The sequence below is a fragment of the Corvus brachyrhynchos genome, unplaced genomic scaffold (assembly GCF_000691975.1).
Source record: "Corvus brachyrhynchos isolate BGI_N302 unplaced genomic scaffold, ASM69197v1 scaffold23, whole genome shotgun sequence".
Classification (NCBI taxonomy): Eukaryota; Metazoa; Chordata; class Aves; order Passeriformes; family Corvidae; genus Corvus; species Corvus brachyrhynchos.
The window spans coordinates 7421022-7445670 of NW_008238983.1; the positions used below are offsets into that span (position 1 = coordinate 7421022).

The 24649-nt window shown below is 37.3% G+C and overlaps 1 protein-coding gene across 1 annotated transcript in view; it reads left to right on the forward strand.

Moving 5' to 3' along the window:
* The first annotated feature begins 11309 nt into the window (after window positions 1-11309).
* Window positions 11310-24649, forward strand: part of FAM134B (family with sequence similarity 134 member B) — a 51791-nt gene continuing 38451 nt past the window's right edge. The window contains exons 1-2 of the mRNA XM_008637185.2: window positions 11310-11680; window positions 13406-13436. Coding sequence (XP_008635407.1) covers window positions 11650-11680; window positions 13406-13436 — 62 coding nt within the window. The 5' untranslated portion in view covers window positions 11310-11649. The remainder of the gene's footprint in view (window positions 11681-13405; window positions 13437-24649) is intronic.

Genomic DNA, 24649 nt, shown 5'->3' on the forward strand with positions numbered 1-24649 from the left:
GGGACTGTTTTCCTCACGGTTAGTTTAGTTCTTGTATGTACACCCATCAAAATACTTCATGTGTAAACTGTTGCAGCTGGAGCTGCTGAGAGTGAACTGTTTCTCTGGTGTCACCGGTTTTTTGGATTTTTAAAATATATTCCATTGTAGTCTCTTTTGTGGGAAAAATCTCTTAACGGTTGTACTGTGTATAAATGCATTTTTGATGGTTACTACTAAAATACTGTTCTTGTAAGTACAAGAAATTTAGTAACAATTTCATTCTGATTTCCTTTATTTTTTTTACTAATCTGAACAAATTATTGTAAACTCTTTAACAAGAGAGTAGTAAAAGGAGACACAAATCTGGCTACTGGAAAAGCATTTTTCAGTTAACCACCTCCATTATTTATTCACCGTGAACAACTTGAAGCCTCTTGCCCCAAATGAACCCGATTGAAAATCTTGAAAATGAGCAAGGGTTAAATATATATATTATTTTGCACCTAACCATCTGAAATGTGATATAGATACTTGTGCTGTATATAGTTTGCAGACTGAAGTCAAAATAACACAGGAAAACAAGGTTGGGTTTTTTCCCCTGTTTTATACCCATTGTACTGAAAAAGTGAGTGATTGGCACAAGAACAGAGAAAATCTATGCTGGTGCCAAAAGTTCACTCCAGGAGTTCTAAGTGTTAGGCTGTTGACTGATAACTTTTAGTCTTGGGTTTAATCTTAGCCAAATATTAACATTCAGTCCTAGATTTTTAAGCTAGCCTTCTATCCTAATTATTATTCTCTGTGTGTATGGAATAGAGGGATAGTGGCAGCTTTTTGTTCTCACAATCTGTATTTTAAATATTTCTATAAGGTCAGGAGGACAAGTTTATTTTCAGTAATTCTGTGCTGTTCCATATATTTTGTAGTTTGCAGATATTTATTTCAAATAAGTGTCTTCTATCTGCAGATAAATGTTTCAAACCTAAGTACATTAATGTCTGCAAGGTCAACCCTATATGCACCAGTTGCCCAGTTTCCTGATTTCTCTAGGATTTCTCAGGAAGGGAGGTGGCAGAAAGACTAAGATGTAATAGATCTTTTCTCTTTTCCCGTCTCCTTATGGAATGAATTTATTGCATTACCCTCTTTGCTATTCTCTTCCCCAGCCCAAATCCACATTGTTCTTTGAGGATTTTAATATGTCTTCTGAGGCACCAATTTGCATGTTTCTGCAGGTCTCTTTTTAACAATGTTACATGATGTATTGTAGTGGCTCAACAAAGTAACTGCTAACTGTGTAAAATACAAGTATCATTCCTTGATTTAGAGAGGTGTGCAGGCCTAATTTACCATTAAAAATAGTCTTTTGTCACCATCCATACCCCTTTTTTGTTTGTTTGTTTGGTCTCAGTCCTAGTGAGTATTTCCATTGTATGAGAGAAACAAGAGAGAAAACAATATTGCTTATATCTGAATTGGCTGTGTGCGTTGCATCAGGTAAAGATTGTGTTTTTTCCAGACAGAAAATCTAATTGCTATTTAAATGTTAGTAACAAAAACTCATTCAGAGTTTAGAGGCTTGGTGTGTTTTGTTTTTAAGTATGCAATTTGTTTTAGGAGTTGTTATTGAAGTGTTTGTTTTGTTTTAAAGTATCCAGTTCACTTTAAGATTTGTTCTTAAAGTGTTTCTTTCTTGAAATCTCTGCTTGGCAATGATAAAGTTTACCACAAAGAGATCTCAAAGTACTTTTCATTCATTAATTTATTCTTTCAGTGTAAGAAAACAGTACTAAGCTAAGCATTTCTTTCATGTATTTGCACACAACTTGTAAATGCTGCCACTACTGTACCTCGATGGACAGCTTGCCTATAAAACAAGATCTGCACATTTAGAGAGCAGTGTGCAGGTACAGTGTATGCTTGCATTTTTATTCTTTGTTACAAGAAAGAAACTGACCTTTAAAACATGGAGCAGCCCCTTTTTTATATGTTTTTAGACTGTACATTTTTGTCCACTGTTGGTGTTGGCTGTGGCTACCACTGGAAATGTAGTCTAGGGGAACTACTCAGGACATTCTTGGTGACAAAATGTAAAATTAAGTGAGAATTGGAATAAAAGAAATCTTTGAAATCAAAACAGAAAGAAAAATACGTGAAAATTAAGTGAGCTGGAGCAAGGTGTAGGGTATTGACATTCTCAGGCCAGTTTGTAGTATGCTGGTCCTCAGATCACTTAATTAAATTTGTAATATTTTCAAAGTCAGGAGAACACATATGGATTTTTCCTTATAGCACCTGGATGCTAAATATGGTTTTGAATGTGGGAAATTCCAGTCTTTGACTGTCTTTGTTACAGGAAATCTTAGAGCTACATTCTTAGTTGTTTTGGGATTACTTTCCCGAAATCCGAAGTATCAGGATAGCACACAAGTGAATACTCTTGCCTCAGATTCTAATAAGAGTTTATGTCTGTGATCCCTTAAGTAGGAGTAGTAGAGCAGGTTAGATTAGATATTGACATTATTCTATTTTTAATGATAATACATTCATTATCAGGAAAGAGAAGAAAAAGTTCTGTCATAGGCAGTTTTGAAATTCACTGTGCATTCATGTGAATGGCTTTCTCATATGGTTGCTAGTTTGTTTCTTCTAGTGGATAGTCCTAACTTTTTTCATTTGCTGCCTTTTGCTAAGTCTTTGTAACTTACTGGTATTGAGATTTATTTTATTACACCTATAGTACAGTAATTTGCTGGTATTTCTTCAAGCTTAAAAAAAGTTTATGGTTTGTTGTTTTTGCTTCCTAGGTGATATTCCAGAATACTCTTCCTCAAGTAAAGCTAAAATTCCAATGTCAGCACAAGTTGTGATATAATTTTAGGGTCTGCTTGTTTTCACTCAGGCAGTTTTAGGCTTATGTTCACTTTTCCAATACAAATTCTGAAAACTTTTGAAGGCTTTAGTGGTAGAAAAGTGGGACAGAAAGTTAAATTCATTTGATTTAGTTAGTAAAAATAATTAAAAGCCATTAACAGCTTTTTAGTGACAGTTTGCATACTTTTGGCTGAGAGATTAGTTTACAGGAATGAAAATTGACATTGTTTAAGAGCCAGATGGTGTTACATAAAAACCTGGACAGCTGACAGCATTTTTCAACCAATAAGATGAAATCAGGGTAGGTCAGAAAAGAAATCAAGTGGGGTAGTTGAGGAAAAGCTAGCATTACTGAACAGTTTAGGACCAAATCTGGGATGAGGATTTTATGGAAGATGGAAATCCAAAACAAAGGAGAATAGAGGAATTGCAGCATGGGTTGTGTTTATTCTGTCTTGCTGAAACTTACGTATGCTGTGTCTAAAGCAGTTGTCTCAAGAGAGAAATTATAATTTCTTTGTGTATTGCCTCAAAATAATGAGACCATTCAAATAGTAAGTAGAATTCTGAGAACAATGGACGTTTTAGGGGGATATGCTATGCTCCATGGTAGATGTTACAGGACTAATGAGAGCATTAAAGAAAAGGAGATTTAGGGCAGCACAGTAGAGGTGCTACTGCTCAAACTGCTGCTACTGTATGAGAAAATGGGATTAAGATTTCTTCTGTACTTTGCCAGAGTACAGGTTAATTAAGGTCATCTGGGCATTTGTCTGCAAAAACAAAGGAAGCAACAAGGTTATTTGATGTTATGTGTTTAAATCAAAATGATATTTCCATGGAAGTTAACATTATCCCTGGTTTTCATGATGAAAACAGTAGAATTTGGTGTCATGGTAGACTCAGAAGGTATGTCGTTTAGGTAATTTAAACTTTCTCCTTCTCAATTGTTTTTTATATGCCTGTGTGAATGCAACAGTTTGCAGTAAATCTGATCCAAAAGCCACAAATATTGAAACATGATAACTGCTGCATTCCTCAAGAGGTTTCCTTGCAAACAGTGTGAGATAATTTTGCAATGTGACATTATTAACTTAATCCTCTTTCCCAGACCACCAATATACTTCCAAATGTACCAGTTCATAAGCACGTTTATCTTTGGTGATTAAATGCAAAGCATTGAAACGATTCTTCTAATGTTCTTTTCTTAGAGACTTATACTGGTTTTTGTTTTATTTAGACTTATTTTTAAGTTTAAGAGCTGGTTTCTTGGGCTAGAGAAAATACACAATTTGAATTCCTATCCTGTGTGTTAACTCAAGTTAGCATTGTCAGTCGTCCTTGCTTTTGCCCTGAAACCTGTGCACAGACCTTCCAGAGAACTACCCCTTCTATTGATGGCTGTCAGAGTAACAGTAGTTTAGATTTCTTAGGACAAGAGATTTATTTATTATTCAAAAATCTTTTTTCCTAGTAAATTCTAGAAGGTTTTCTAAAGAAAAACTGATTTGATCTGTGCTTTCTGGCTGAACAAATACGATTCTAATCTTTTCAATGAAACCTGACAAATAAGCTCTTTGAACAAAAGGTTGATGGCTGAGTTTTCTTTGTCTTCACAATGAAAGAATTTTTAAAAAATGATGCTAGTTTTAGCATAATAAGCATGTCTTTTCTGCTTGAGGGTTTTATTTAATTATTTGTTTATTTTTATGTACCTAGTGATAGAATTTTTGTATTTCTGGGTGGTATCCAATGGAACACTCTTTGCTACTTGGCACATAGGTTGCAAATCAACTGCTTTTCAGTGCTTCATTTTACTCTGTTTGAAATATCTCAGATACCTACATTTTTGGATGGGACTCTTATTTAGGGAAAAACTTGAAGTGAAAGACAGTGCTTCTTTCTAATTCAAGTTTTTATGGAAGCTTACATTTTTCTCCGCTAAATTAGATGTGATCTAAAACATTTTTAATGTACATATTTTTAAGAAGCATTCTATTACAGCATTTCACAGATTTTCAGCTAAACAGATAAACAGCTTTCTAAGTTCAAGATGCCAGGCACCCAGAGTGGTGGTGTGCACATTATAAATTTTAATTAACATAAGATATACAGTAAATGCTTTTGAAATTATTTTATTCAACAAATTATGCTTTTTGGAGGGGTGAGGAGGTTTTTTAGACAGAATTTAGGTCTTCGTTCCTTCTAAAATTTTTGACAGCACATATACAGATGTGATTTTGTACATGTAATTCCCTCTCTTCAACACAGAATCTGCTGTACCACAATTTCTGCGTATTTTTCAGACATGCAGGTTCACAGTTAAGTACCATATAATAATATTGTACCAAATTCTATTCTATAAATAGATTCTACCAAAAAAGTGTGCATAACTTACTCGGCCTTAAGGGAAAATCTACACTTCTTGTGTAGGTATGGGGAAGGGATTTTTGCACTGTGATTCTTGAACAGGTATCTAAATACTTTGGCTCAGACCAGGTGTCTTGGTTTTGGCTGGGATGGAATTAGTTTTCTCCCTGCTACAGTGGTGCAGTGCTGTGTTTTAGATTCAGCATGAGAACAATGTTGATAACACACAGATGTTTTAGTTATTGCTGAGCAGTGTTTACCTAAGTCAAGGACTTTCTAGTTTCCCGTGCTCTGCCAGTGAGCAGGTGCACAAGCAGCCAGGAGGGAGCACAGCAAGGACAGCTGACCCAAACTGGGCAGAGGGATATTCCATACCACAGTGTGTCATGCCCAGTACACAACCTGGGAGGAGTTGGCCAGGAGCTGCCCATCTCTGATCAGGTCAGGCTGAGCATTGGTCAGCGGGTGATGAGCAGTGGTATTGAGCATCACTGGATTTTATTCCTCTCTCTTTTTGTTGTATCACATTTCATTTATTATTATTCTTACTCTTACAAACTTTTTTTCAATTATTAAATTGTTTGTAAGCCACGGCTTTTACTTCTTTCTATTCTCCATCCCATCTCACCAGGGCAGGAGAAAAACCTTAATTGCCAGCTAGTGTTATACCACAACACCAAGATGTAATAAAGGAACAATAAGAAAAATACTGGATTGAGTTCTGGACTTCCAGAGTTTTGAATACTTGAGGCTTGGATTTCCATATTTGTAGGTACTGCATTTTGATATTTACAGAGGCTTAGTATGAACATCATTTATATAGAAGAGCAATTCACATAGAAGTTGTAAATTTAATAGACATAAAAAGCAGGATTCACAAACCTGGTTTGGGATGGCTTTTCAGTTAGGAGAGTCGAAGCGTTAAATTACCTGTAAATAAAATAGAGTTGAATAGATATTTTTCCTTCTTGATTCACAGGAGAGCAAACAAAACGATTGACCCAGTGATCAGTAAGGGCACAAGCTTTCTGATACTACCTTTACCATGTATTTCAAAAATGTTGTTCAGGCAGTGCACTTCATGCTGCAATTACAAGAAAACAAGCCCTCTTCCTCTTCCCCAGACCTCTTGCTTGAGACAGTCATCAGAATTTAGTGCAACCAGACAGGTGTTGGTTGCTCCAGCGGTAAGTGTGGAAGAATGGTCTACATTCAGCTCCAAGCAGGAAACAGTTACCACCAGGAAACAGTTATTACCACATCTTTTCCTTACCCAAATGCTTTCACTGTAGATGTTTGTCTGAGACAGTGTTGGGTGGTCCCGTGTAAGAGCGAAGTACTTTTGAAATTAGCAGTTTGATGTTCTCAAAATGCACTAGAAATACTTTCTCTCTACAGGGGAGAGCCATTCTCTATGTGGTTAATGTCACAGGCCATGCTTGCTTACTTGTGTCTGATTGGAAGACGACCAGTGCTATGGAAAACTCTGGCTGAAAGGTGTCAGTCGATTTTCACCTTAGCTTTTTATGAGGAAACAGTTACACACCAACCTGCGCTCTTCAGAACTCCACAGAATTATTCTCAAGAGTTTGGGCTCTGGTTTTAAGATGTAAATAGGAGTTTGTGGAACACAGAACTGAAGTCCACAAATGACTCATGCAGCCAATAAATGTGTCATAAAAGCTGATGGTGAAGCAAAGCTCCGTGCTCGTATCTGTGTTATCAACAGTTTTCATTTATGTGATTATCTCTGGAATTAATCTAAGGATAGATGATTATTAAAAATGTACCTGCTAAGGCTTTCCAGAAATAACTAGCACTGGCTGCTGATAGTCTAAATAATTTAATTTTGATTAAATGATTTATGTTTTGTGTTTACAAAGTGCAACTCATTCATAGTTCTAGAATGTGTTGTAAAAAAACCCAAAATCTTAACAGCTGAAATTAAATAATCAAATTGATTTATTTAGCATTTAAAACAATTTGGTAGGTCTGTGCCTTCCCTGTATCTCATGATACAATTAAAAATAGTTTTTGTCATGCCCTATAAGTTTTTATTATGTTTACTGACTGCAATATTGTATAATATTGTTAACCTTCAAAATTTCTTAGCTGGCTCATGCCACTTGAGTAACTTTGTACAATCTGGCTTGTGCGGTTAGATGTCCCAGGTGCTCTGCACTGTGAGATAGCTGCCTTTTGATACAACATATTGACAGTATTGACATATGACCATCCCATACTATAAGGAGCTGGAGAAAAGACAAGAAGGAGAAGGTACCTTAGGCTACTTTTTTATCTTTAGTTTCACCATCATGCAGTTGAAGAATTTCCACTTTCAGTTGTGGAAGTTGTCAAGTTTTGATTCTTAATTGTGCAGTTTAGAATAATTTCAGTACAGCTGCAGTATAACCAGGCCTAGAAACAGAAACTGTTGTTCCTGTAAGTTCTAAGGTCAGCATCTTACCGAAAAATATTTGCCAACCACTTCTAATAGACTAAAATAGTCACGGAATGATGATATCATTCAGGTTGGTAGGGGCTTCATGAGGTCTCTAGTATGACTTGCAGCTCAAAATAAGGTCAGTACTTAATTCAGATCAGATTGCTGAGAGTTTTGTCTTCACAGCTCTCAAGGTTGGAAATTCCACAACCTCTGTGGACAACCACTGCTTCATTATCCATTGATACCGCTCCTGTTTCATTTCACAAAAATGGTTTCTCAATCTTCCTCAGTGGAGTTGAGTAGCAGGCTTGGCTCCATCACATGTACATTCTTCCTACAAAGAAGAACGTATGTTGGAAGGACAGCAGGAGGTCAGCCAGTCTGACTTGCTCAAATGAGCTCCAGTTGGAACACATTGCTCGGGTTCTTACACAATTAAGCTTTTCAAAGGCCTACTCCATAGTGGTCTGCCACCTGCTCAGCACCTCCAGTAGCTCTTTCAGTTGAGTGCTCTGGACCAGAGGCCATCCTTCACAGTGAGGCCACTGTTGCCATCAGTGCAGGGGACGGGCATTTCTTGCAGCCTCAAAGGCAGGTGGCCGTATCCCACCCTGGGGCTGTGTCTGAGTGAGGGCCGTTCCTATGTGGGGAGTGCTTGTTTCAGCCAGCGACAGGGACTGAGTCCTGGGCACCTCGTGACTGGTTTTTCTTTTTGGGAGTCCTGCACTGCCTACAGGAGAATTTCTTGTCCCCTTGTTTTGGAAGCTGTCCTGTTAACTGCTGAAGTAGTTATCTGGAATGCATCTATACGTTGTTTTAATGTTTGCTTTCTTAAACTGCCCCCCCCCCCCCCCCCCCCCCAAAAAAAAAAAAAAAATTCCCCAAATGCTGCAGAATTCCAGGCGGAACAAATCTTGGTTATGTCTATAGTAATGGCTTTTATTTCCATACTACTTGTAGAGGAAATTAAACAATTTAAACTTCAGTCTGTTCTGTTTATTGCTTAAAAAAAGAGAGCTTGTTGAGTAAGCTTCTCTTAATAGCATTCTTCTACAAAACAGAAGTATATTAAGATGTGCAGTATATAAAGATGTCATTCTGGAGCCTTTCATTTTTGTCAGATGTGCGTGTTAGAAATGCTTAAGAGTAAAATCTGTCCTTTTCTTAAAAAAAAAGAAGGGGGAAAAATTCCCTGACTTTTATTAATAAGCAAAAGTACCACAGAAACTGTTAGTCTGGTTGCTATGCATCATGTTGATAATTCCTAGAAGAATTTTGAATCCTGACAGTGGTAGCGTAATAAGTAGTTTTCAGATCCCAGCATGTTGAAATAACCTTTTGATAAGCTTATGACAGATATATGACAAAAAAGTACAAGGGGACCTTATCAGCTTTTCACCAGGAAGGGCTTCAAGGACACAGATCTCTGTCATATGGCTCACAAACAGTTTTTCTAATCTATATTGCTCTGGCACCTGAGGGCTGCCACAAGCTGGCTGTGAGTGAATTCACAAGGGATGGTCTTTCATGCAAACATCACAGTCTAGGTAAAGAGCTAATAATGTTAAGGCACTGGAAGTTCAGTCAGAACGATTCAAAGCTCTCCAAATAAGTGAGGAGTCCTTGTTTGGTGACTACGTTAGCTGCTTCAACTAGATTACAGTTTTTTTCCTCAAACACTGGAGCAGAGAGACTGCAGTGTCGAGATGGTGGAATGACATGACTTGGAAGCACCTTTCAGAGAGGATGCTACCGTGTTAATCCTTGTTTGCTAATCCTGGTCCGCTTTAGTGCAATTGTTTTTAACAATTAAACCTGTTAACAGCAGGTGACAGCTGTGATTGCAGTGAAACTAGCAGTATGGTTTAGTTGTGAGCATAAAGTAGGTCAAACATGTTCTGTGCATTTTTTGAAAGATGCACTAAGCCATCTCAGTAAGAATCTGATTGTACCGTGAAAATCTAGTAGGGTATCCATGTGTGCATACACATGTGCATGCACTCGTGTATAAATTTTGGTATTGCTGTTATGTATTTGAGACCATCGAAGAGTGGCCAATGCTAATGGCTAAGTCAGGGCATTCTGTGTGATTCTATAAACATTCATGCACAAGTGCCATGAAGACCCTATAGAATAGACATGGTATTAAGCCTAAACAATTTAAAGGTCTTTATTTGTTATAAACTTCTGCTGCCTAGAAGTTGAATGAAAAATTCTTCACTTGATTTTTCTATACAGCATCACATCTCTCACCCCAGCCCATTATCAATAAGTTAAGTAAGTAGGCTAAACAAAGTCTTCTGTGCAGTTGAATTAACCCTTAAACACAATCAAAGATTTTTAATGCTGAATAATACTACCAAGAGCAATAGTAGGACAACATGATGCAAAGCTGTTATGAGTTTTGATTTATTGAATTATGATTGGGCAGTTTTGAGAGAGGTTGCCTTGTAATCATTTTTCTCTACACTTCTCTGTTGGTTTTTTTGAGCTGGCTGAATTATATGAAGGTGCTGATTTTATACATTTATTTTATAGAATAGTCTTACAATTCAAATTCTCTACAGACATAAAAACCCTTTATATTTGGATAAAACCTTCGGAGTGAGCGTAAGTGTTTGTATTGGAATTCATATCCTGGTCTGCTCAGGGTGATTGGGTATTATGAGTTTGTGGTAAATGTGAAAATTAGTGGCATGGGCATTTTCTTGAATGCAGTCTTTCTTTTTGATGTTTTCAAGAAATACTGGAGCAGTTTGCTACAACAGCAGTGTGTCCTGAGCTTGTTAGAAATATTTGAAGTCAATTTTCTTTCCAAAAAATCCAAGTGTGCTCAGAGGATGCCTCTTGGCTTCCTGTGGTGGCCATGTTTGCTACTCTTTTTCACTCCCTTTCCCCCTCTTTCTTGTAGAAAAGCTCTGCAGCAGCAACTCATTGGGTGGCCAGTTGCCCTGTTTTCAAATCTGAGAGGTTTCTTGGAAACATCCCAGCTTTGTATGATTTTGTTTCTGTTGGTATTCTCATTTGATCCAGTGCCTTGGACAGTGGCTTCTTCCTGGTTTCGGCTAACCTCAAGTTTTTTAAGTTAATTGCTTTTATTTTGAAAAAGGTATTAATTTGTTCACTCTTTCTATTCAGATCTCTGACTTAAAGTGCTTGAAACCAGCTATTAAAATACGTAACCCTTTTTTATTTATTTAATTGAATTTTAATTCTTTTTACTTCACACCCTTTTTTTGTGTTAGGATATTTGACAGTAAAACAGATAGAAGAGCTAATCTCCAAATACAGCTGGATAGCAAAGTCAGCAGTGCATGAGATTGTAATTCATACTTTCTGAGTCTAGATCTCTTTGACTTGACTAGACATGTTCTAAAAAATTATGTAATTAAAAACAAAATTCATGAAAGCTTGTTATGAAGACAAGTTTTAGTATTATGCTGTGATATAAATTTTTCTCATCTTTGTGTTTGAAAGAATAAACGTTTGTATAAAAGTCTTGCTTAAACATAGGTTCTGTAGGAAACACAAGAAAATTTTTAACCTTTTTTTGTGCATTGTGCCAAGAAAATTAATTTTAATGAAACCACAGTTAATTTAAAAGTAGTATTTTCTACGCAATAATTAAAATATTTTATTTTCTTTAGTTTCTCTGTGTGTAAATAAAAGTATGGACAAAAATCTACTACAAACCCAGTGTTTAATCTGTGTATCTTTAAATGTCATGCTTGGAGCTCTCAATATTTGCTTCCCATGGAAAGGTTGTGGGGAGGAACTGAATTCAATTAAAGCAATCTGAGTCTATTTCTTCCTATTTTCAGTATTAGTAGCAGCTGTCAGTTTTTGCATGCTTCCAATGAGTTGACAAGTATTCAACGTTTATTTGTTCTTAACATTCTAGGTTTGTTGCATTGACCCCTTGGAGAGTGTATCATCTGACTTCCCTTATAGTACTTGGAGTGTTAATTCTTCAGATAATGAAGGATTTGGTATTCTCAAAGATAAAAGGTAAGTGTACTGATAGAGTTGTGTGCTTAAACACCTGCAATTTGGAGCATGCTAATTCATTACTAAAGCCAGGTCAATATTATGATTATTGTAAAAGTATCAGCTAATTTTAGAGAGTGGTAGTAGATCTGTGATGGTCTATTGCCATTTTCAATGAAGCTTTGCTATATTTTATAGGAAGGGCATTAGGAGATTTGTCTTAGCATTTAGATGAGTGTAATTGTTATGAGTGGACAGTCATTCTTGTTTCTTAACTTCTAGGTCTGAAAATGCATTCTTTTCTAAAATACAAAATTTTCCTAAACATTCATACTTCTTCCAACATTAATCATGTAATTGTTGGAAATTTTGGGACAGCCAATATAAATCATTGAAATTTGTAAATGGATAGATAAATTACCTATCTTAGCACAGTTCAAATAAGTAAGCAGTATTTTCTTTTTACTTTGTGTACCATTGAGTTTCCAGTGTGTATAAAGGCTTATACAACCAGTTTTGAAAGAGATTTTGAGTTTGTTGGCTGGTCCAGTGTTTTGGGGTTTTTTTTCCAATTCCTGTCCTGTACTTCATTACCATCTTGAAAATTCTTTGACAAAATGTTCATCATAAGTTTTTAATTTTCATTGCCATGAAGATTTCTTTTTCAAGATTCTTATTTTGCCTTTTGTTTGTTGTTAAATCCCATGCAAAGTGTTTGAAAAACCATCTGAACATAGTAAAAAACCAGGAAATAGGTGTCAGAGAAGGATGATACTCCTCTTTGATGTACTAACATGTCATTTCTGACTGCCAAAGCCCATTGTTCCCTGCTGAGTTACAGCAGGTATTTGCTACCTTTTCTGAAGTATGATTTCCTGTCATTCCCTTTTCTGGGAGTCTTGCTTACCATTCTGTTTCCTGCTTGAGTATTACAAGCCCAGAGGCCAACTTATAACTCTAAGCAGAATTTGATTTTTTAAGCTCTGTGCTGTATAAATTGCCACAAACATTGAATACCTTGAAAGCTGGAAGGCAATAATTTAGGTAAATTCACTCATACCTGTAATTAATATTTTTGTAGTGACCAAATCCAAGATGTACCACTCTCGTGTTTGTGTGATTATTTAACCATTCATTTTAGACATGAGGCTAGGAAGACCTCCGTTTCCCAGCTTAGAGAATAATTATTTATGGTAGTAAACTCATTTATTTTACTATTGCTGTTGATGCCATTGTAGACAGAGTTCAAGAAAAATCAGGCTCTTGAAGTAATACTGTAGAAGTCTTGTGGTAATGAATTGAAATCAATGAAGTGCCACTCCAAAAAGCAGTAAAATTCTTCCCAGTATAACACGTCTGTGTAGCTGCTTCACACTTCCAGCCAACCACTAGATGGCAAGACTATTACAGATTCATGAGGAATGTAGAGTGGTTGTCAGTGTATAGATATAAAGGGTGTGTTGATGTAAAAGTTATGTTGATTATTGTCTTTATGACATCCTTCTGTGTGGAAATGTAGCCATAGAAGATCCTTACTTGTTCCATTTATGAATTTAACTAGATGTTAAGTTTACAGAAAGCAATTCAAGAACAGTTACCGTAAGATAATATAACTTTCCTGTTTAACTGATACAAGGAGTTCCTTGTTCATTTTGTCCCAATTCTGAACATATTCTATAAATAAAAAAAGAAAAATTCTTTCTGGTTTGGTGCATTATGTTTCATCTTAAATTCCTACAATTGCAGGTGCGCAGCTTTGGAGGACCATCACTGGCAAGTAGGTATATTATTTTTAATGCATGGTTAATTATTACTTTATTTTTTATAGTTGGCCTGCATTTTTTTTAAAGTCTGTTTTCCATCTAATAAATTGCTGAATTATTTTGATCTTATGATATTTTCTAAGTTTATTACTGCTTGTTCATAATTTTTAATAAATTCTTTTTTCTTCTGATTTGAGTTATATTAAAGTATATAGTAACATATCAGAATACTTCTAGAAATGCTTTTTCTTACCCTGGGATTATAACACTTTGTGTTTTCTGGGAATTAGTGTTTTCTTTGAAAAGCAGAATAATACTGTGTTGTTCAAGGAGGTAACTTTTAGAACTTCATTATACCAGTGCTGCCTTGAAGGAGGTAAGCTTGATGGGGTTTCCCTTTAAGTCAACGCACGTAATTGATCATTAAAATTGCAAATAAATATTAAGTTATATCCATATGAATAGAAATTAATAATTCTGAAGTCTGTTGACTTGCCATTAACCTGTTTTAGGCAAATGTTTATGTCATGTTAGTACAGAGTATATAATTTATATAATTAGTTGGCAATTGTCCTGGTTGCAGCCAGGACAGGGTTATTTTCTGCAGTAGCCAGAAGGGGCATGGCCAGGACCCAGAGGTTATTCTCTACCCCCTCACCTCATCCTGCAGGGATGGGGGAAGGCGTCCCCTGCGGGTCGCATGCTGTGGCACTGCGGTTGGGTGTAGTCGGGGGTTTACACGTGGCGAGCTCTCCCATGTGAGTCCTTCACCTCCCATCTACACTATGATATTGTTGCTGCTACTGTTTGTTGCTCTTTCTCATTGCTGTTTCCCATAAATTGTTCTTATTTCAACCCGTGATCTTTACTTTCTGTGTCTCCAATTCTCCTGTCCAGCCCTCCACAGGGAAAGGGGTGATGGAGGAGTGAGTGAGCAGCACATGGTTTGGAGTGTTTCACTGGGAACACTGAATTGGGGAACACCATTCCTTAACCACGACAGCAGTGTAATCAATGTCTAAATGATTTGCAGACAATCCATTTTCAGAATAAAAGGTTGCATATTTAAAGCATTATTCTTCTAAACAGACCACCAGGATTTATTATATATCTGACATAATTTGAAAACATATCCATTAGTACACTATTGTATTATAGCCTGACACTGAAGAGACAGTAATGCAGAGTTGAAAAAGGGGAGATGCAGGTTTTTCTCTGTCTGGAGACAGACACCAGTGTCATGGCAATTACAGAAAGCAGTTCATATGTACAGCTCCTGTTCAGTTTCATACCTCTAAACTTCCATAGTCTCTTCAGACTTTCCTATAAATGTGAAATGGAGCTATATGGAATTAATGACAGCTTAGTTCATGAACTAAGCAGAGTAAAATGCTTCTTTTACCATAGCTAGATTTACTTTGTGTATCTGTGTAGAGCGGCAGTGCTTCAAAAATTTTAATTGAGAAGCCATTCCTGTGGTAGATTAGTGTGATTTATGTTTCATTTCTTCCTCCTGTTCTTTGTGAGTCAAATTTACATAAAATTTACTGTCTTTCGGGGTTTTGAATCTGACTTTACTTTGTCTGTTTACATTTGAGAAGAGAAAGGCAAAGAAAACCAAATTGCTTGTGAAGTGAAAGAAAACACGGGTTTTCAAATGCCTTTTGTTTCCATGAAAAATAATTCTGCAGTCTGATACAATTTTTTTCTCTTACTCCCCTGTTCGTCAGGTCCCCAAACCAGAATAGTTGATTTTAATGAAAAGATTATAAATAGTACTTTAAATATCTTGAATTCAAGTTTTCAGGTGTTCAGAATCCCAGACTTGATTTGCTGTTCTGTGGGGAGACAATGCAGAGAGTGGAAAAGAGAATTTGATGAGCTCACCACAGCTCATGCCCCTGGGTAATATAATACAAGCATTGTATGTGTCCATCTAGCCCAGTATCTGCTCTCTGAAGGGATCCAGCCAGCAGAAACATGACCTTGGGTAGTGCATTAAAGCAGGACAAGCTTGCACAGTACTTCTCCTGGTGTACTTTCCCTGCAGCTTCCAGTTAAACCTTCTCCCCACCCCAAGCTGTTCTAGGTGGACCTTCCGTGAGTTTGTCTCGTTGCTTTTGTTCTTACAGACTTCTGCTGTTGGCAGCATCCTGTAGCACAGAGACCCACAGCTGAACCACGTGCTTTGTGAACAGTCTTCTGGTTGTTTACTGCTATGTAATAGTTTCGTAAGCTCTTCGTTGATTTTTTTCTTGTTGGAGGAAATACCGAGCAATCACTCTCTATTAGAATTCTCCAGCAAGCTGTGACTTTATAAACTTCTGTCCTGTCCTGTTCAGTTCATGAGTGCTTAATTGTTCCTAAAATAGAGGTTCTCTGACTTTTGTTATCTTCATTGTGCTTTTCTGCGTTTTTCTTCCATTTCTGTTCTCCTTTTTGTTGGGGGGAAAGAATTACAAATAACATTCAGCATTCAGGGAGATCCTTGGAGTATACATTGGCCCTCTCTTCTTTTCATGATAAATGCCAACACATGGTTGGGTATTTTTTTGACCTCTACTGAGCTTTGAGATGATGTTTGCATGGATATATAATTACTTCAAAGTAATGTCCTGAGTAGTAAAGATCAGCTTAAAGCTCATGTGACTTTAAGAGTTTTTGGAGATTTTTCTCTTTGAATTTCTTCACTTTCATCTGCCTCTTTGCAAGAAATCACATGATACTTGATTAAAGTTCTGCTGTTCCTTGCAACCAGTCTCTGTCTTTACCAGAATAATTCCTTTCATATCCCATGGCTTCTCAGGCCTCATAAAAGCATTTGCTGAGAGACCTTGGTGAAAGCCTTCTCAGAAATCCAGGTGAATTTTTATGGACATCAGTGTTTATCTACAAGCAGGTTCACTTTTTGGAAGGACAGAAGGTTTGTGATATGATGTCCTTTGCAGCTTGCATTAGGACAGGCATGCATGTCCTTTGTTAGTTTTCCTGACAGTTTGCACAGAGCAGAGATGAGTGTTTAGTGGTTTGCAGTTCTCTGGCTCTTGTGTATCTTCCCTAAAAATAGATACTGCTTTGGACACTTCACAGTCCTCTGCTTTAAGGCAGCTTCAAAGGACACTGTTTAACGTAAATTAAATTTCAACTGTTGCACCCAGCCTTTCATTTATAGCTTTTATAAGTTCACATAAAGACTTTGCATTTGTTTGCACTGTGGGTGGATGTTTGGGTTTTTCTTTTTCTGAATGCTACTATAAATGTGCCTGTTGATTGTGTTGAAATTGAAAGAACTGCTGTAAGATGTTGAGGCTGGGTGCATGGTTCCTTTCCATTTTACTCAAAATTGGATATGAAAAATTGTTTTCAAGTTATTATATAAGCAAGGGGTGCCTAGTATATCCCCATATCCAGCAGAGAATCACCTGCTCTTAAATAACATGCAGAGAAAAACTTTAGTAGATCTGTGATACTTTCAGTAAGAGACAACACCTATTCTAATAAATTAAATGTGTGCATGATTTTTCTTTGGCATCATGGCCCTACAGCCCTGCATCCATAGTAGGTAACTGCCTTAAGGTCCATGCAGAATGGCTATGGGCAGGCAGGAAAGGAGTTCTGCTCTGTGCCAGCTTTGAAACTACTTTGGGTTGTTTTGGCAAGTGCTAGTGAGCATGTGCCAAAAATGTGCTAAGAGCTGTTTTAATCGTTTAACTGCAGAACTGACCAATTCTAGTGCCTGACAGAATTGCCACACACAGTGTGGTTTATTAAAACAGATGCAGACAGAACGTAACAAAAATGATCTGAACAGACTCATTTCCTGCCCTACCTTTTTGTTATGTGATTCTGGTTTTGAAAATTAGTATCAGTCACTATCACAGCAGGATGTTTCATAAATGGTGGCACAGATTTTTCATGAGTTTTTTTGTGAAATGGTAAATATTTGGTAGTTGGAGGGTGAATGATTATGGCTGTTCTGAAACTTGCATTTTTTCAACATTCATGTGCATTGTGTATTTCTTCTGCTGCATGTACATTCTAAGTATCAGAGATTGAAGTACTTCACTGAAGATGCTGTTAATTTGTGGCACTTGTTTTTGGTCCTCTTTCATCTTTGTTGAGCACTGTTGTCTCGTCAAAGCAAGCATAGCCTCACTTCTTTTTCATTACCATAACTTAAATGCAGAATGCTTGTTGTCTCACACGTAAAATGTGTCTATGTAAGAAGACCTGTGATTGTATTTCTAATGGAGTCATTTAGTACTATTTTAAGTTTAAAATTTTCAAACTGAAGCAAGATAAGCTGAACCTTCCTCAGGGAAGCACTGTAGCACATTTTTTTTTCCTGAATCTGGTTCTGTTTCTGAGGAACTGCTGTACTGGTATTTTTCCTTCTTAAAAAATGGGTGGCAGCTGTTAGAGGAGCACTGGAAAAGGTCACTTGCTAAATTACTCTTCCTCATTATAAAGCTGTTTTATTTCTTCCTATCCTACAGAGATGTGTTTGAAACCAGACGCTTCTCTAGTCAGTAGATGTATTAGAATATGCACAGGAATTGTGGCACACCTTCATTGCTTGAGTGTTCAAACTTAAGAAGGTCCAATTAATATAAAAGCAAAATTATTCTTGTATAGTAAGCCTAGAAAAAAACTGGTTTCAGCCTGAGAAGGGACTAAGCAACAGTGCTTTAAAATGGCCATCAGAGAGTGGCTGAAAAGAATAAGCCAGAAAGAAAGGAGTTAATGCTGTGAAGACCAGCAGCTCTGCATAGCTCATTTTCAGTCCCCTGTTGTGTTTTATCGTTTTCTCAAATCAAAGCTACTGGCTTCTGGGAAGAGCCTTGCCTGACCACTCATGGTGTTAAGCTCCCTACTGCACTAATGGCTGCATCAGCCACACAGACTGCAGTAGGTGTGTAGTACTTACAGTATTATTATACATTGAATGTTTTGGATACAGCTCTTTAGGCTATGCAAATAAATCCTGAAAGGGTTCTCCTGGCCTAGTAGTTTGAAAGAAAGGGGTTTTTTATTCCCAAAGGAGGTAGACTGGCCTCTGCTGCCAAGATGAGGGAAAAATAAGGAAGTGCAGCACCATGAACAGCATGTCTCATCCACTGCTGCTCATATGATCTGATCAATGAAAATTTAGACTTCTGTAAGAAGGAATAGTAACATTACAAGAGAAAAAGGACACTTTTTGGTCAAGCTCTTAACTGGCAGCTGTCTTTATTGAAGCACTTTAGGACTTGATGCTGAAAATCATGGGTTAATATTGAAGCACTCTTGAAGCTCAGTAGTTAGCCAACCGGGATGTTTCTGAAATAACAGCCTTCACTGATAGAAGGTTACAAACAGACACACAGAGGTTATTTTCCAAGGCCAGGGCCTTCCTGTTCCTCACTACCTTCCTCCTCCAGTCCCTTCTTTGTAGATTCCTTTTATGAGAGTTAGCTGTGGTGATACTTGTGGGCTCCCAGAGCCATCAAAGTTGCTGCCCCTTTCCAGGCAAGTGTTACTGTTTGGTAGGTAACACCATCCATTACTGGGTCAGCTGTTGTGACAGATCAGCTTCAAATTCAGGTCATAGCTTCTCCAGACCTGAATTCATCTTTTGAGCTACACTGATTTCACGCTTGCATCAGCCCAGCTCATAGACATTTGTATGCATTACAATAGTCAGTGTGTTCTGAAGAACAACATTCTGTGCTAGCACCATTCAGAGCTTGACAGACTTCACGTAATGTGTAGCTATTGGGCTTTTTTCCAAGAAGAAAAAAAAAAATCTTTTGAATCTAATCATAACTCCATAATGCACTTGTGCAAAATTATTCCTAATATGTCACTGAGAGCAATGAAAAAACTCTTCTTGTTGTCCCTAAATATGAGACAGTTGCCCCTTTCATCTAATTACCATGCTTTGTTATGTCAGAGGATTAACACACCTCTGATTTGCATATGTTTTGCCTGCCGGGTTTGCTTAAAACAATCTGCCAGTCACGTGCCTAAATATTTCTGATGTAGTCTGCTTAGTCTTATGATCAATGGAGAAAGATTTGAAATACTTCATGACATATATATCCTGCTCTATCTCTTCCCAGACAAATGTCTGTAGGCTGGTCAGGTATAGTGTGCCTTAATGGTGACTGTTTGGTTCCCTTGAATATATACAGGAAGCCTAGGGTGGTGAGACAAGAGAGAGCATTTACAACCCTTGTGTCATTGTTCCCTGTTCATCTGAAGGCCTGTCTGTTTTAGAGATGCCATTGACTGCTGCTTGTGGCTACAATAAGAAGCTGACTCTTGCCACAACCTGCAGGAATACCAATCCACAGCAGTAACAACAGGGCACAGGGACTAGATTTACATACCTCTTAGTGTATGTAAAGTTTCTCTGAAATGAGTCTCAGGGCACAGTATGATTGTATATTCCAATCACTCTTGAGACACCAAGGATATGCTGCTTCACTGTATCTCAAAATAAAAGTCCTGTCCTTCAGGGTGTTGCAAAGAGATTTCAGATGAGTGGATTAGGAAATAAGAGGTATTTTCCATTAGGAATTCCAACGAGATTAAGGCTGTAGCAGAAGTGTTCCTGTTTTACACTTGTTAATCCATTTCCTTGATGTTACAGATAGGAACCAAGGTAATGTCAGCCAAGGCCAGTCATGTGGGCCAGTCAGTACCAAAACATGGCACCATCAGTTCCAGTTCCTGTTGCACAGTCTCTTTGTCTTGTTTTGGTCATCCAGACGAGATCCATTCCTCACATGGCCCTACACAACTGCATGAAATCTGGTAACAGACTGAAGAAAATACTTCCTGTGCACCTATGGCAAGGCAGAGGGCAGGATATAGTCTAACAGATAAACAGATACAAATATGCTCCAGAGAGCAAATATTTGCTTCTTCAGTTATTTCAATGTAATCTGAAGGCATCTAGTGTACTCAAAGGCTTCCAGCCTTGGTATTTCGTAGTGGTTGCTGTTCTGTTCATTTTGGCCCATATATTGATGTGAGTTTGTGTTGGAAGATACATAAGGCTGAATAACATACCTCAAACAATTCTGCTCTAAAATATGGTTCCCCCAAATGTTTTTAATATATAAAAGTGATTGCAGTCCTTCAGGAAGTGACTGCATACTTGTGGAAGCCAAATGGAAATTGAGTTTTATTTGCAGCTTAAGCCTGTACTTTTTCAGTAGCCACTGTACTGTTCAAATACCAGATTGTAATTGTCCCTTGTTTTATATAATGTGTTGACACAACTCAAATAGGCAGCAGTATGCATGATGGGGTTTTTTCTAGAGGCGCTTTATACGTAAATGATCAAACCTTCTGCAGATTGCAGAAAGAACTGTCTATGTTGCTTCTCTAGATGCTTCAATTTTTTTTTTTTTTTTTTTTAATATTGCGTAACCTTATTCCTGCTTTCTGGCTAGTTATTTTCCAATTGTTAGCTACCGTCTCAAGTAATGTATTCTGCTGGGTTTGGGGGTTTTTTTATATTGATAAATTATAAAATCAGCCTTCTGGTAAAGTTTTTTGTATTCATTTTCTCCCAGGAGCAAAAACCAGTACTTCAGTAGAAATGGTGTAACTTTGGCAAAAGTGTCACACTTAGTCTGAAAACCATTTCGTACATTTTCCTATACAATTACAGGAAAAGGTTAGTAGTTGGTAGGTTCTTTTTTGTTTAAGGGGAGGGAAAATGATGATGATGGCACAGCCTTTGTAGGTGTCATATCTCACTGGTAGAAACAGTTGGCTTGTTTGGCTTGTTATTTTCTTATATTTGCCAGAAATAATATGTAGTGCATATAATCAAATTCATCTCACATGGAGTAGTTTGTAAACTTTTGAAGTCAGGCCTACTGTCTGTGGTTCTCTGGTAATTTGGTTATAGCTCAGTTCTGTCTAAGCCATCACAAGGCATTTTCCTCTCTTCCTGAAGTCACCTTTCATTATGGAGGGTGCACAGAAAAGATGAGGAGAAAGTGTTGGAATCGTCCCATTTCTTTACAATTACCAAACAAATATTGCATTCTTCTTTCTGTAAGCCTTGTCTTCTGTCCCTGTTAGTTAAATAAAGGTTAAACATTATCTTGTGTGCAAGAAGAGCAACTTCAGAAGAAGTAAGGGCAGAAACAAAGGACCAGCAGAATTGTGCTGGGGCTGCTTTAACTGTTTTTATACAAGGACATATTCTAACCCAGTTATGTTTTCAGAAACTGTCATCATTCGTGTGTGAGTACCTGTATTGCTCTGAGTATGATGCTCACTCAAACTGAACAATAAACACTTACCAGTATTATGTAAAAGACATGGCTTGTGCTGTATATGCTTGTAAATGAATCTCAGGCATAGGGGGTTTTTTTCTAAGTCTTTTAAATAACTCAAGTAGAAACAGTCTCCTTTTCCACTGCACTGCTTGTTTAACAAGTTGTTTCTCATGTGGCATTTATGCACTTTGCTTTTCAAATATAGTATGTTCCTGATGAGTTTGGGCAGTTGATTTTGTGCCATTTCCCAGTCTGAGCTCCACTTTGAAGCCTGATTCTGTCCTTTGCAGTGTCTGCCACTCCTCCTGGGGTATTGCAGCTCACTCATCTGAAGGATTAAGGCAAATACTGAATGAAAATGCTAAGGATATATCAGTCTCCTGTAACACAGCACTTCTAATACCCTGCCCTTGCCCTTTGGTATAGCTTTTCAATTAAATGTGAAGTTATGGGGATTATTGCATATATGTGGTATTTTTGCAGTTTGCTTTTAAGTGTCAAATAGCAGAATTTCAAATGCATTGTAGAAGTTGAGATACATGCTTTCATCTTTTCTTCAGGACAGGCTGTGTCCTTTTTAAAAAGAAATATGCCTTCTTTTTACTTTTTTGGATACTGAATAATCCTCCTCGACTGCTTTAACAGCTTCTTAGCTGTGTTTCTAACTCGTTCAGTATCTTTCCAATATCCAAGTGGGAGCAGTTGAACTGAAATTGCTTGGATAGCACTATTTTTCCTAGTTTTACTTAATAAACTGTGACTCCTAGACAAATGTATTACTCTACTTATTTGTCCCACAATCCTGTCCTTTCCTCTAGCTTCCTGGCTAGTTGTAATCAAAATTATTCAGAATTAATTTAAACTTTTAGTTTTATTTAGAGAGCTCTGAGAGCATTCCGTATTGTTTATTTTGAGGTTGCAGTACTGAGATACTAAGGAATCATTCAGAAGGCTGCTGATGTGTACCTCTGGGAAATTTTTTTCTTCTGTTCTGGTAACAGAAATGTTCTTATACAAATATTTAATTAAAATTTTAAGGTGCAAAAGAACACCTCGCGTAGTCTGATTTGACAGCTGTTTTTTGGTGTTTCTAATCTCACAGATGATTTCAGTAATAATTTCTAAGTATATTTTTGAAAGCTTTTGTGTGCGTGTGTGTTATGTTTGTATCTCCTCAGGGTTAAACAAATTTTATTCCTCTATTAAGCCAGAAAGAGTAATTTTGTGAAAGAACTCAAGGCAATTTCATGTGAAGGCTTCAAAAGATCCTTAACCTAGCATTGTGGTTGGACTTGATGATCTTAAAAGCCTTTTCCAACCTAAATGATTCTGTGATTTTACCAGTTTGCCTCCACGCTGGGAAAAAAGTTCATCTGGGTACTGTGAGATGTGTATTTTTACTATACTTAAATAAATGAAGCGTGAAATACTTCTTTTAAATTTTTTAATACTTTGTTCAAGTGAAGTCACTGCATCCATGATTAAATATGTGAAGTAAATACCTGACATAAATGCAGTCTGTGCAAACTGCAGGGTGTGCTGCATCCTGTGCCTAAGTGGCTCAGTAATTAATTTCCTTTGTTACACATTGGTAAAAATTAAATGCTACACTCAGTTGGAAAATGTGGTGATGGGAGGGTGGAAATACAGCCTTTGTTCGTCTTTTTTTTTTTTTTAACATAAGGCATTTTTTCTTCAGCAGTCTTCAACAGAAAGTGAAGCCAGCTGCATTCCGTGTTTGATATTTTGAAGTATGGAGCTGCAGTCACCATTCAGTTATTTGTGAGAGTTTTGCTTCTGGATCCACTTTGTCTAAAATGCAGTTCTGTTAAAGGTGTCTGTGAGCACAGGCAGGTGGATTTGCCCGTTGTGAACAGCCCAAGAGCTCCTAATTCTGAGCTGACCCAGTTCTGGCATGCTGCATCACTGGCATGTCACGTGCCACCCGTAATGTCATCACTGGGGAAAAAATGCAACCTCCCAATGCTGCCTGCCATCATCTCAGCTGTCTCACGTCCTTTTTCTGTCACTATGTTTATTGTTATGGTAGAATTTTCATTTTGATCACAGCACTAACCAAGCAACTAGAAGATATGTAGAATTGAAAGTATTTAGGGTTTTTTTTAGTTCAGCTTGTTTCTAGCACTTAGAAAATAAAAGAACTTCTGAAAGCTGATGAAAAGAAAGTTATAAAGCATATACAGGAAATTGCACAGAGGAGGTGAGTGGAGAAATGAGCCAGGGATTCACAAGGAGAAAATTGCTAAAACAGTGTTACTCTGAAGCTCTCCCGTGCCACTCGTCCCTTTCTCAATTTTGCACTTTCTCAGTAAGAAGTGCTTAGATGTACTCTTGCATTTTAGACAAGAGTGAGTATGGGAGGTGCTGCATTTGAATTTACAGACTTGTACAGTGTGGTTGCCTGCTGTTTGCCAAGTTTTCCCAGCTTTCAGCAAGGGAGTTTGGAGGTGTCCTTCACTTTTTAATACTTCCATATTTCTTACTGATACAGCAATATTGACTCCAGTATTTTTTAGCAACTGAGCTGAAGGTTTAAAAATCTTAATTACAGGGAAAACAAACCATACTCTCTTCTTTGTTGAGATGTGGGCCACACTTTGGTCATACAATTAAAGCTACAAGCTTCTCTTAAAATACTTGCCTGTCCCATCTTCGTGGGTTGAATTCTTAAGTCTGTGAACATCTCTGTAGAGAAAATCTATCTGAAAAACTGCAGAGGAATTGTGCTGGTACCATCCATCTCAGATTACTTTTTCTGTTTTCAGGGACCCTTTGTGAAGCAAGTAATTAATCTTGTTGTGGAGTGCAGCACCCCCACAGAGAGTATCAAATGAATTAAAAGGGGCAATATTTGGTTACCTCCTGAATCTAATGAAATGTTGTTTTCTCTCTGTTCTTGAGCAGGTCAGCTTTTTCATGCTCAT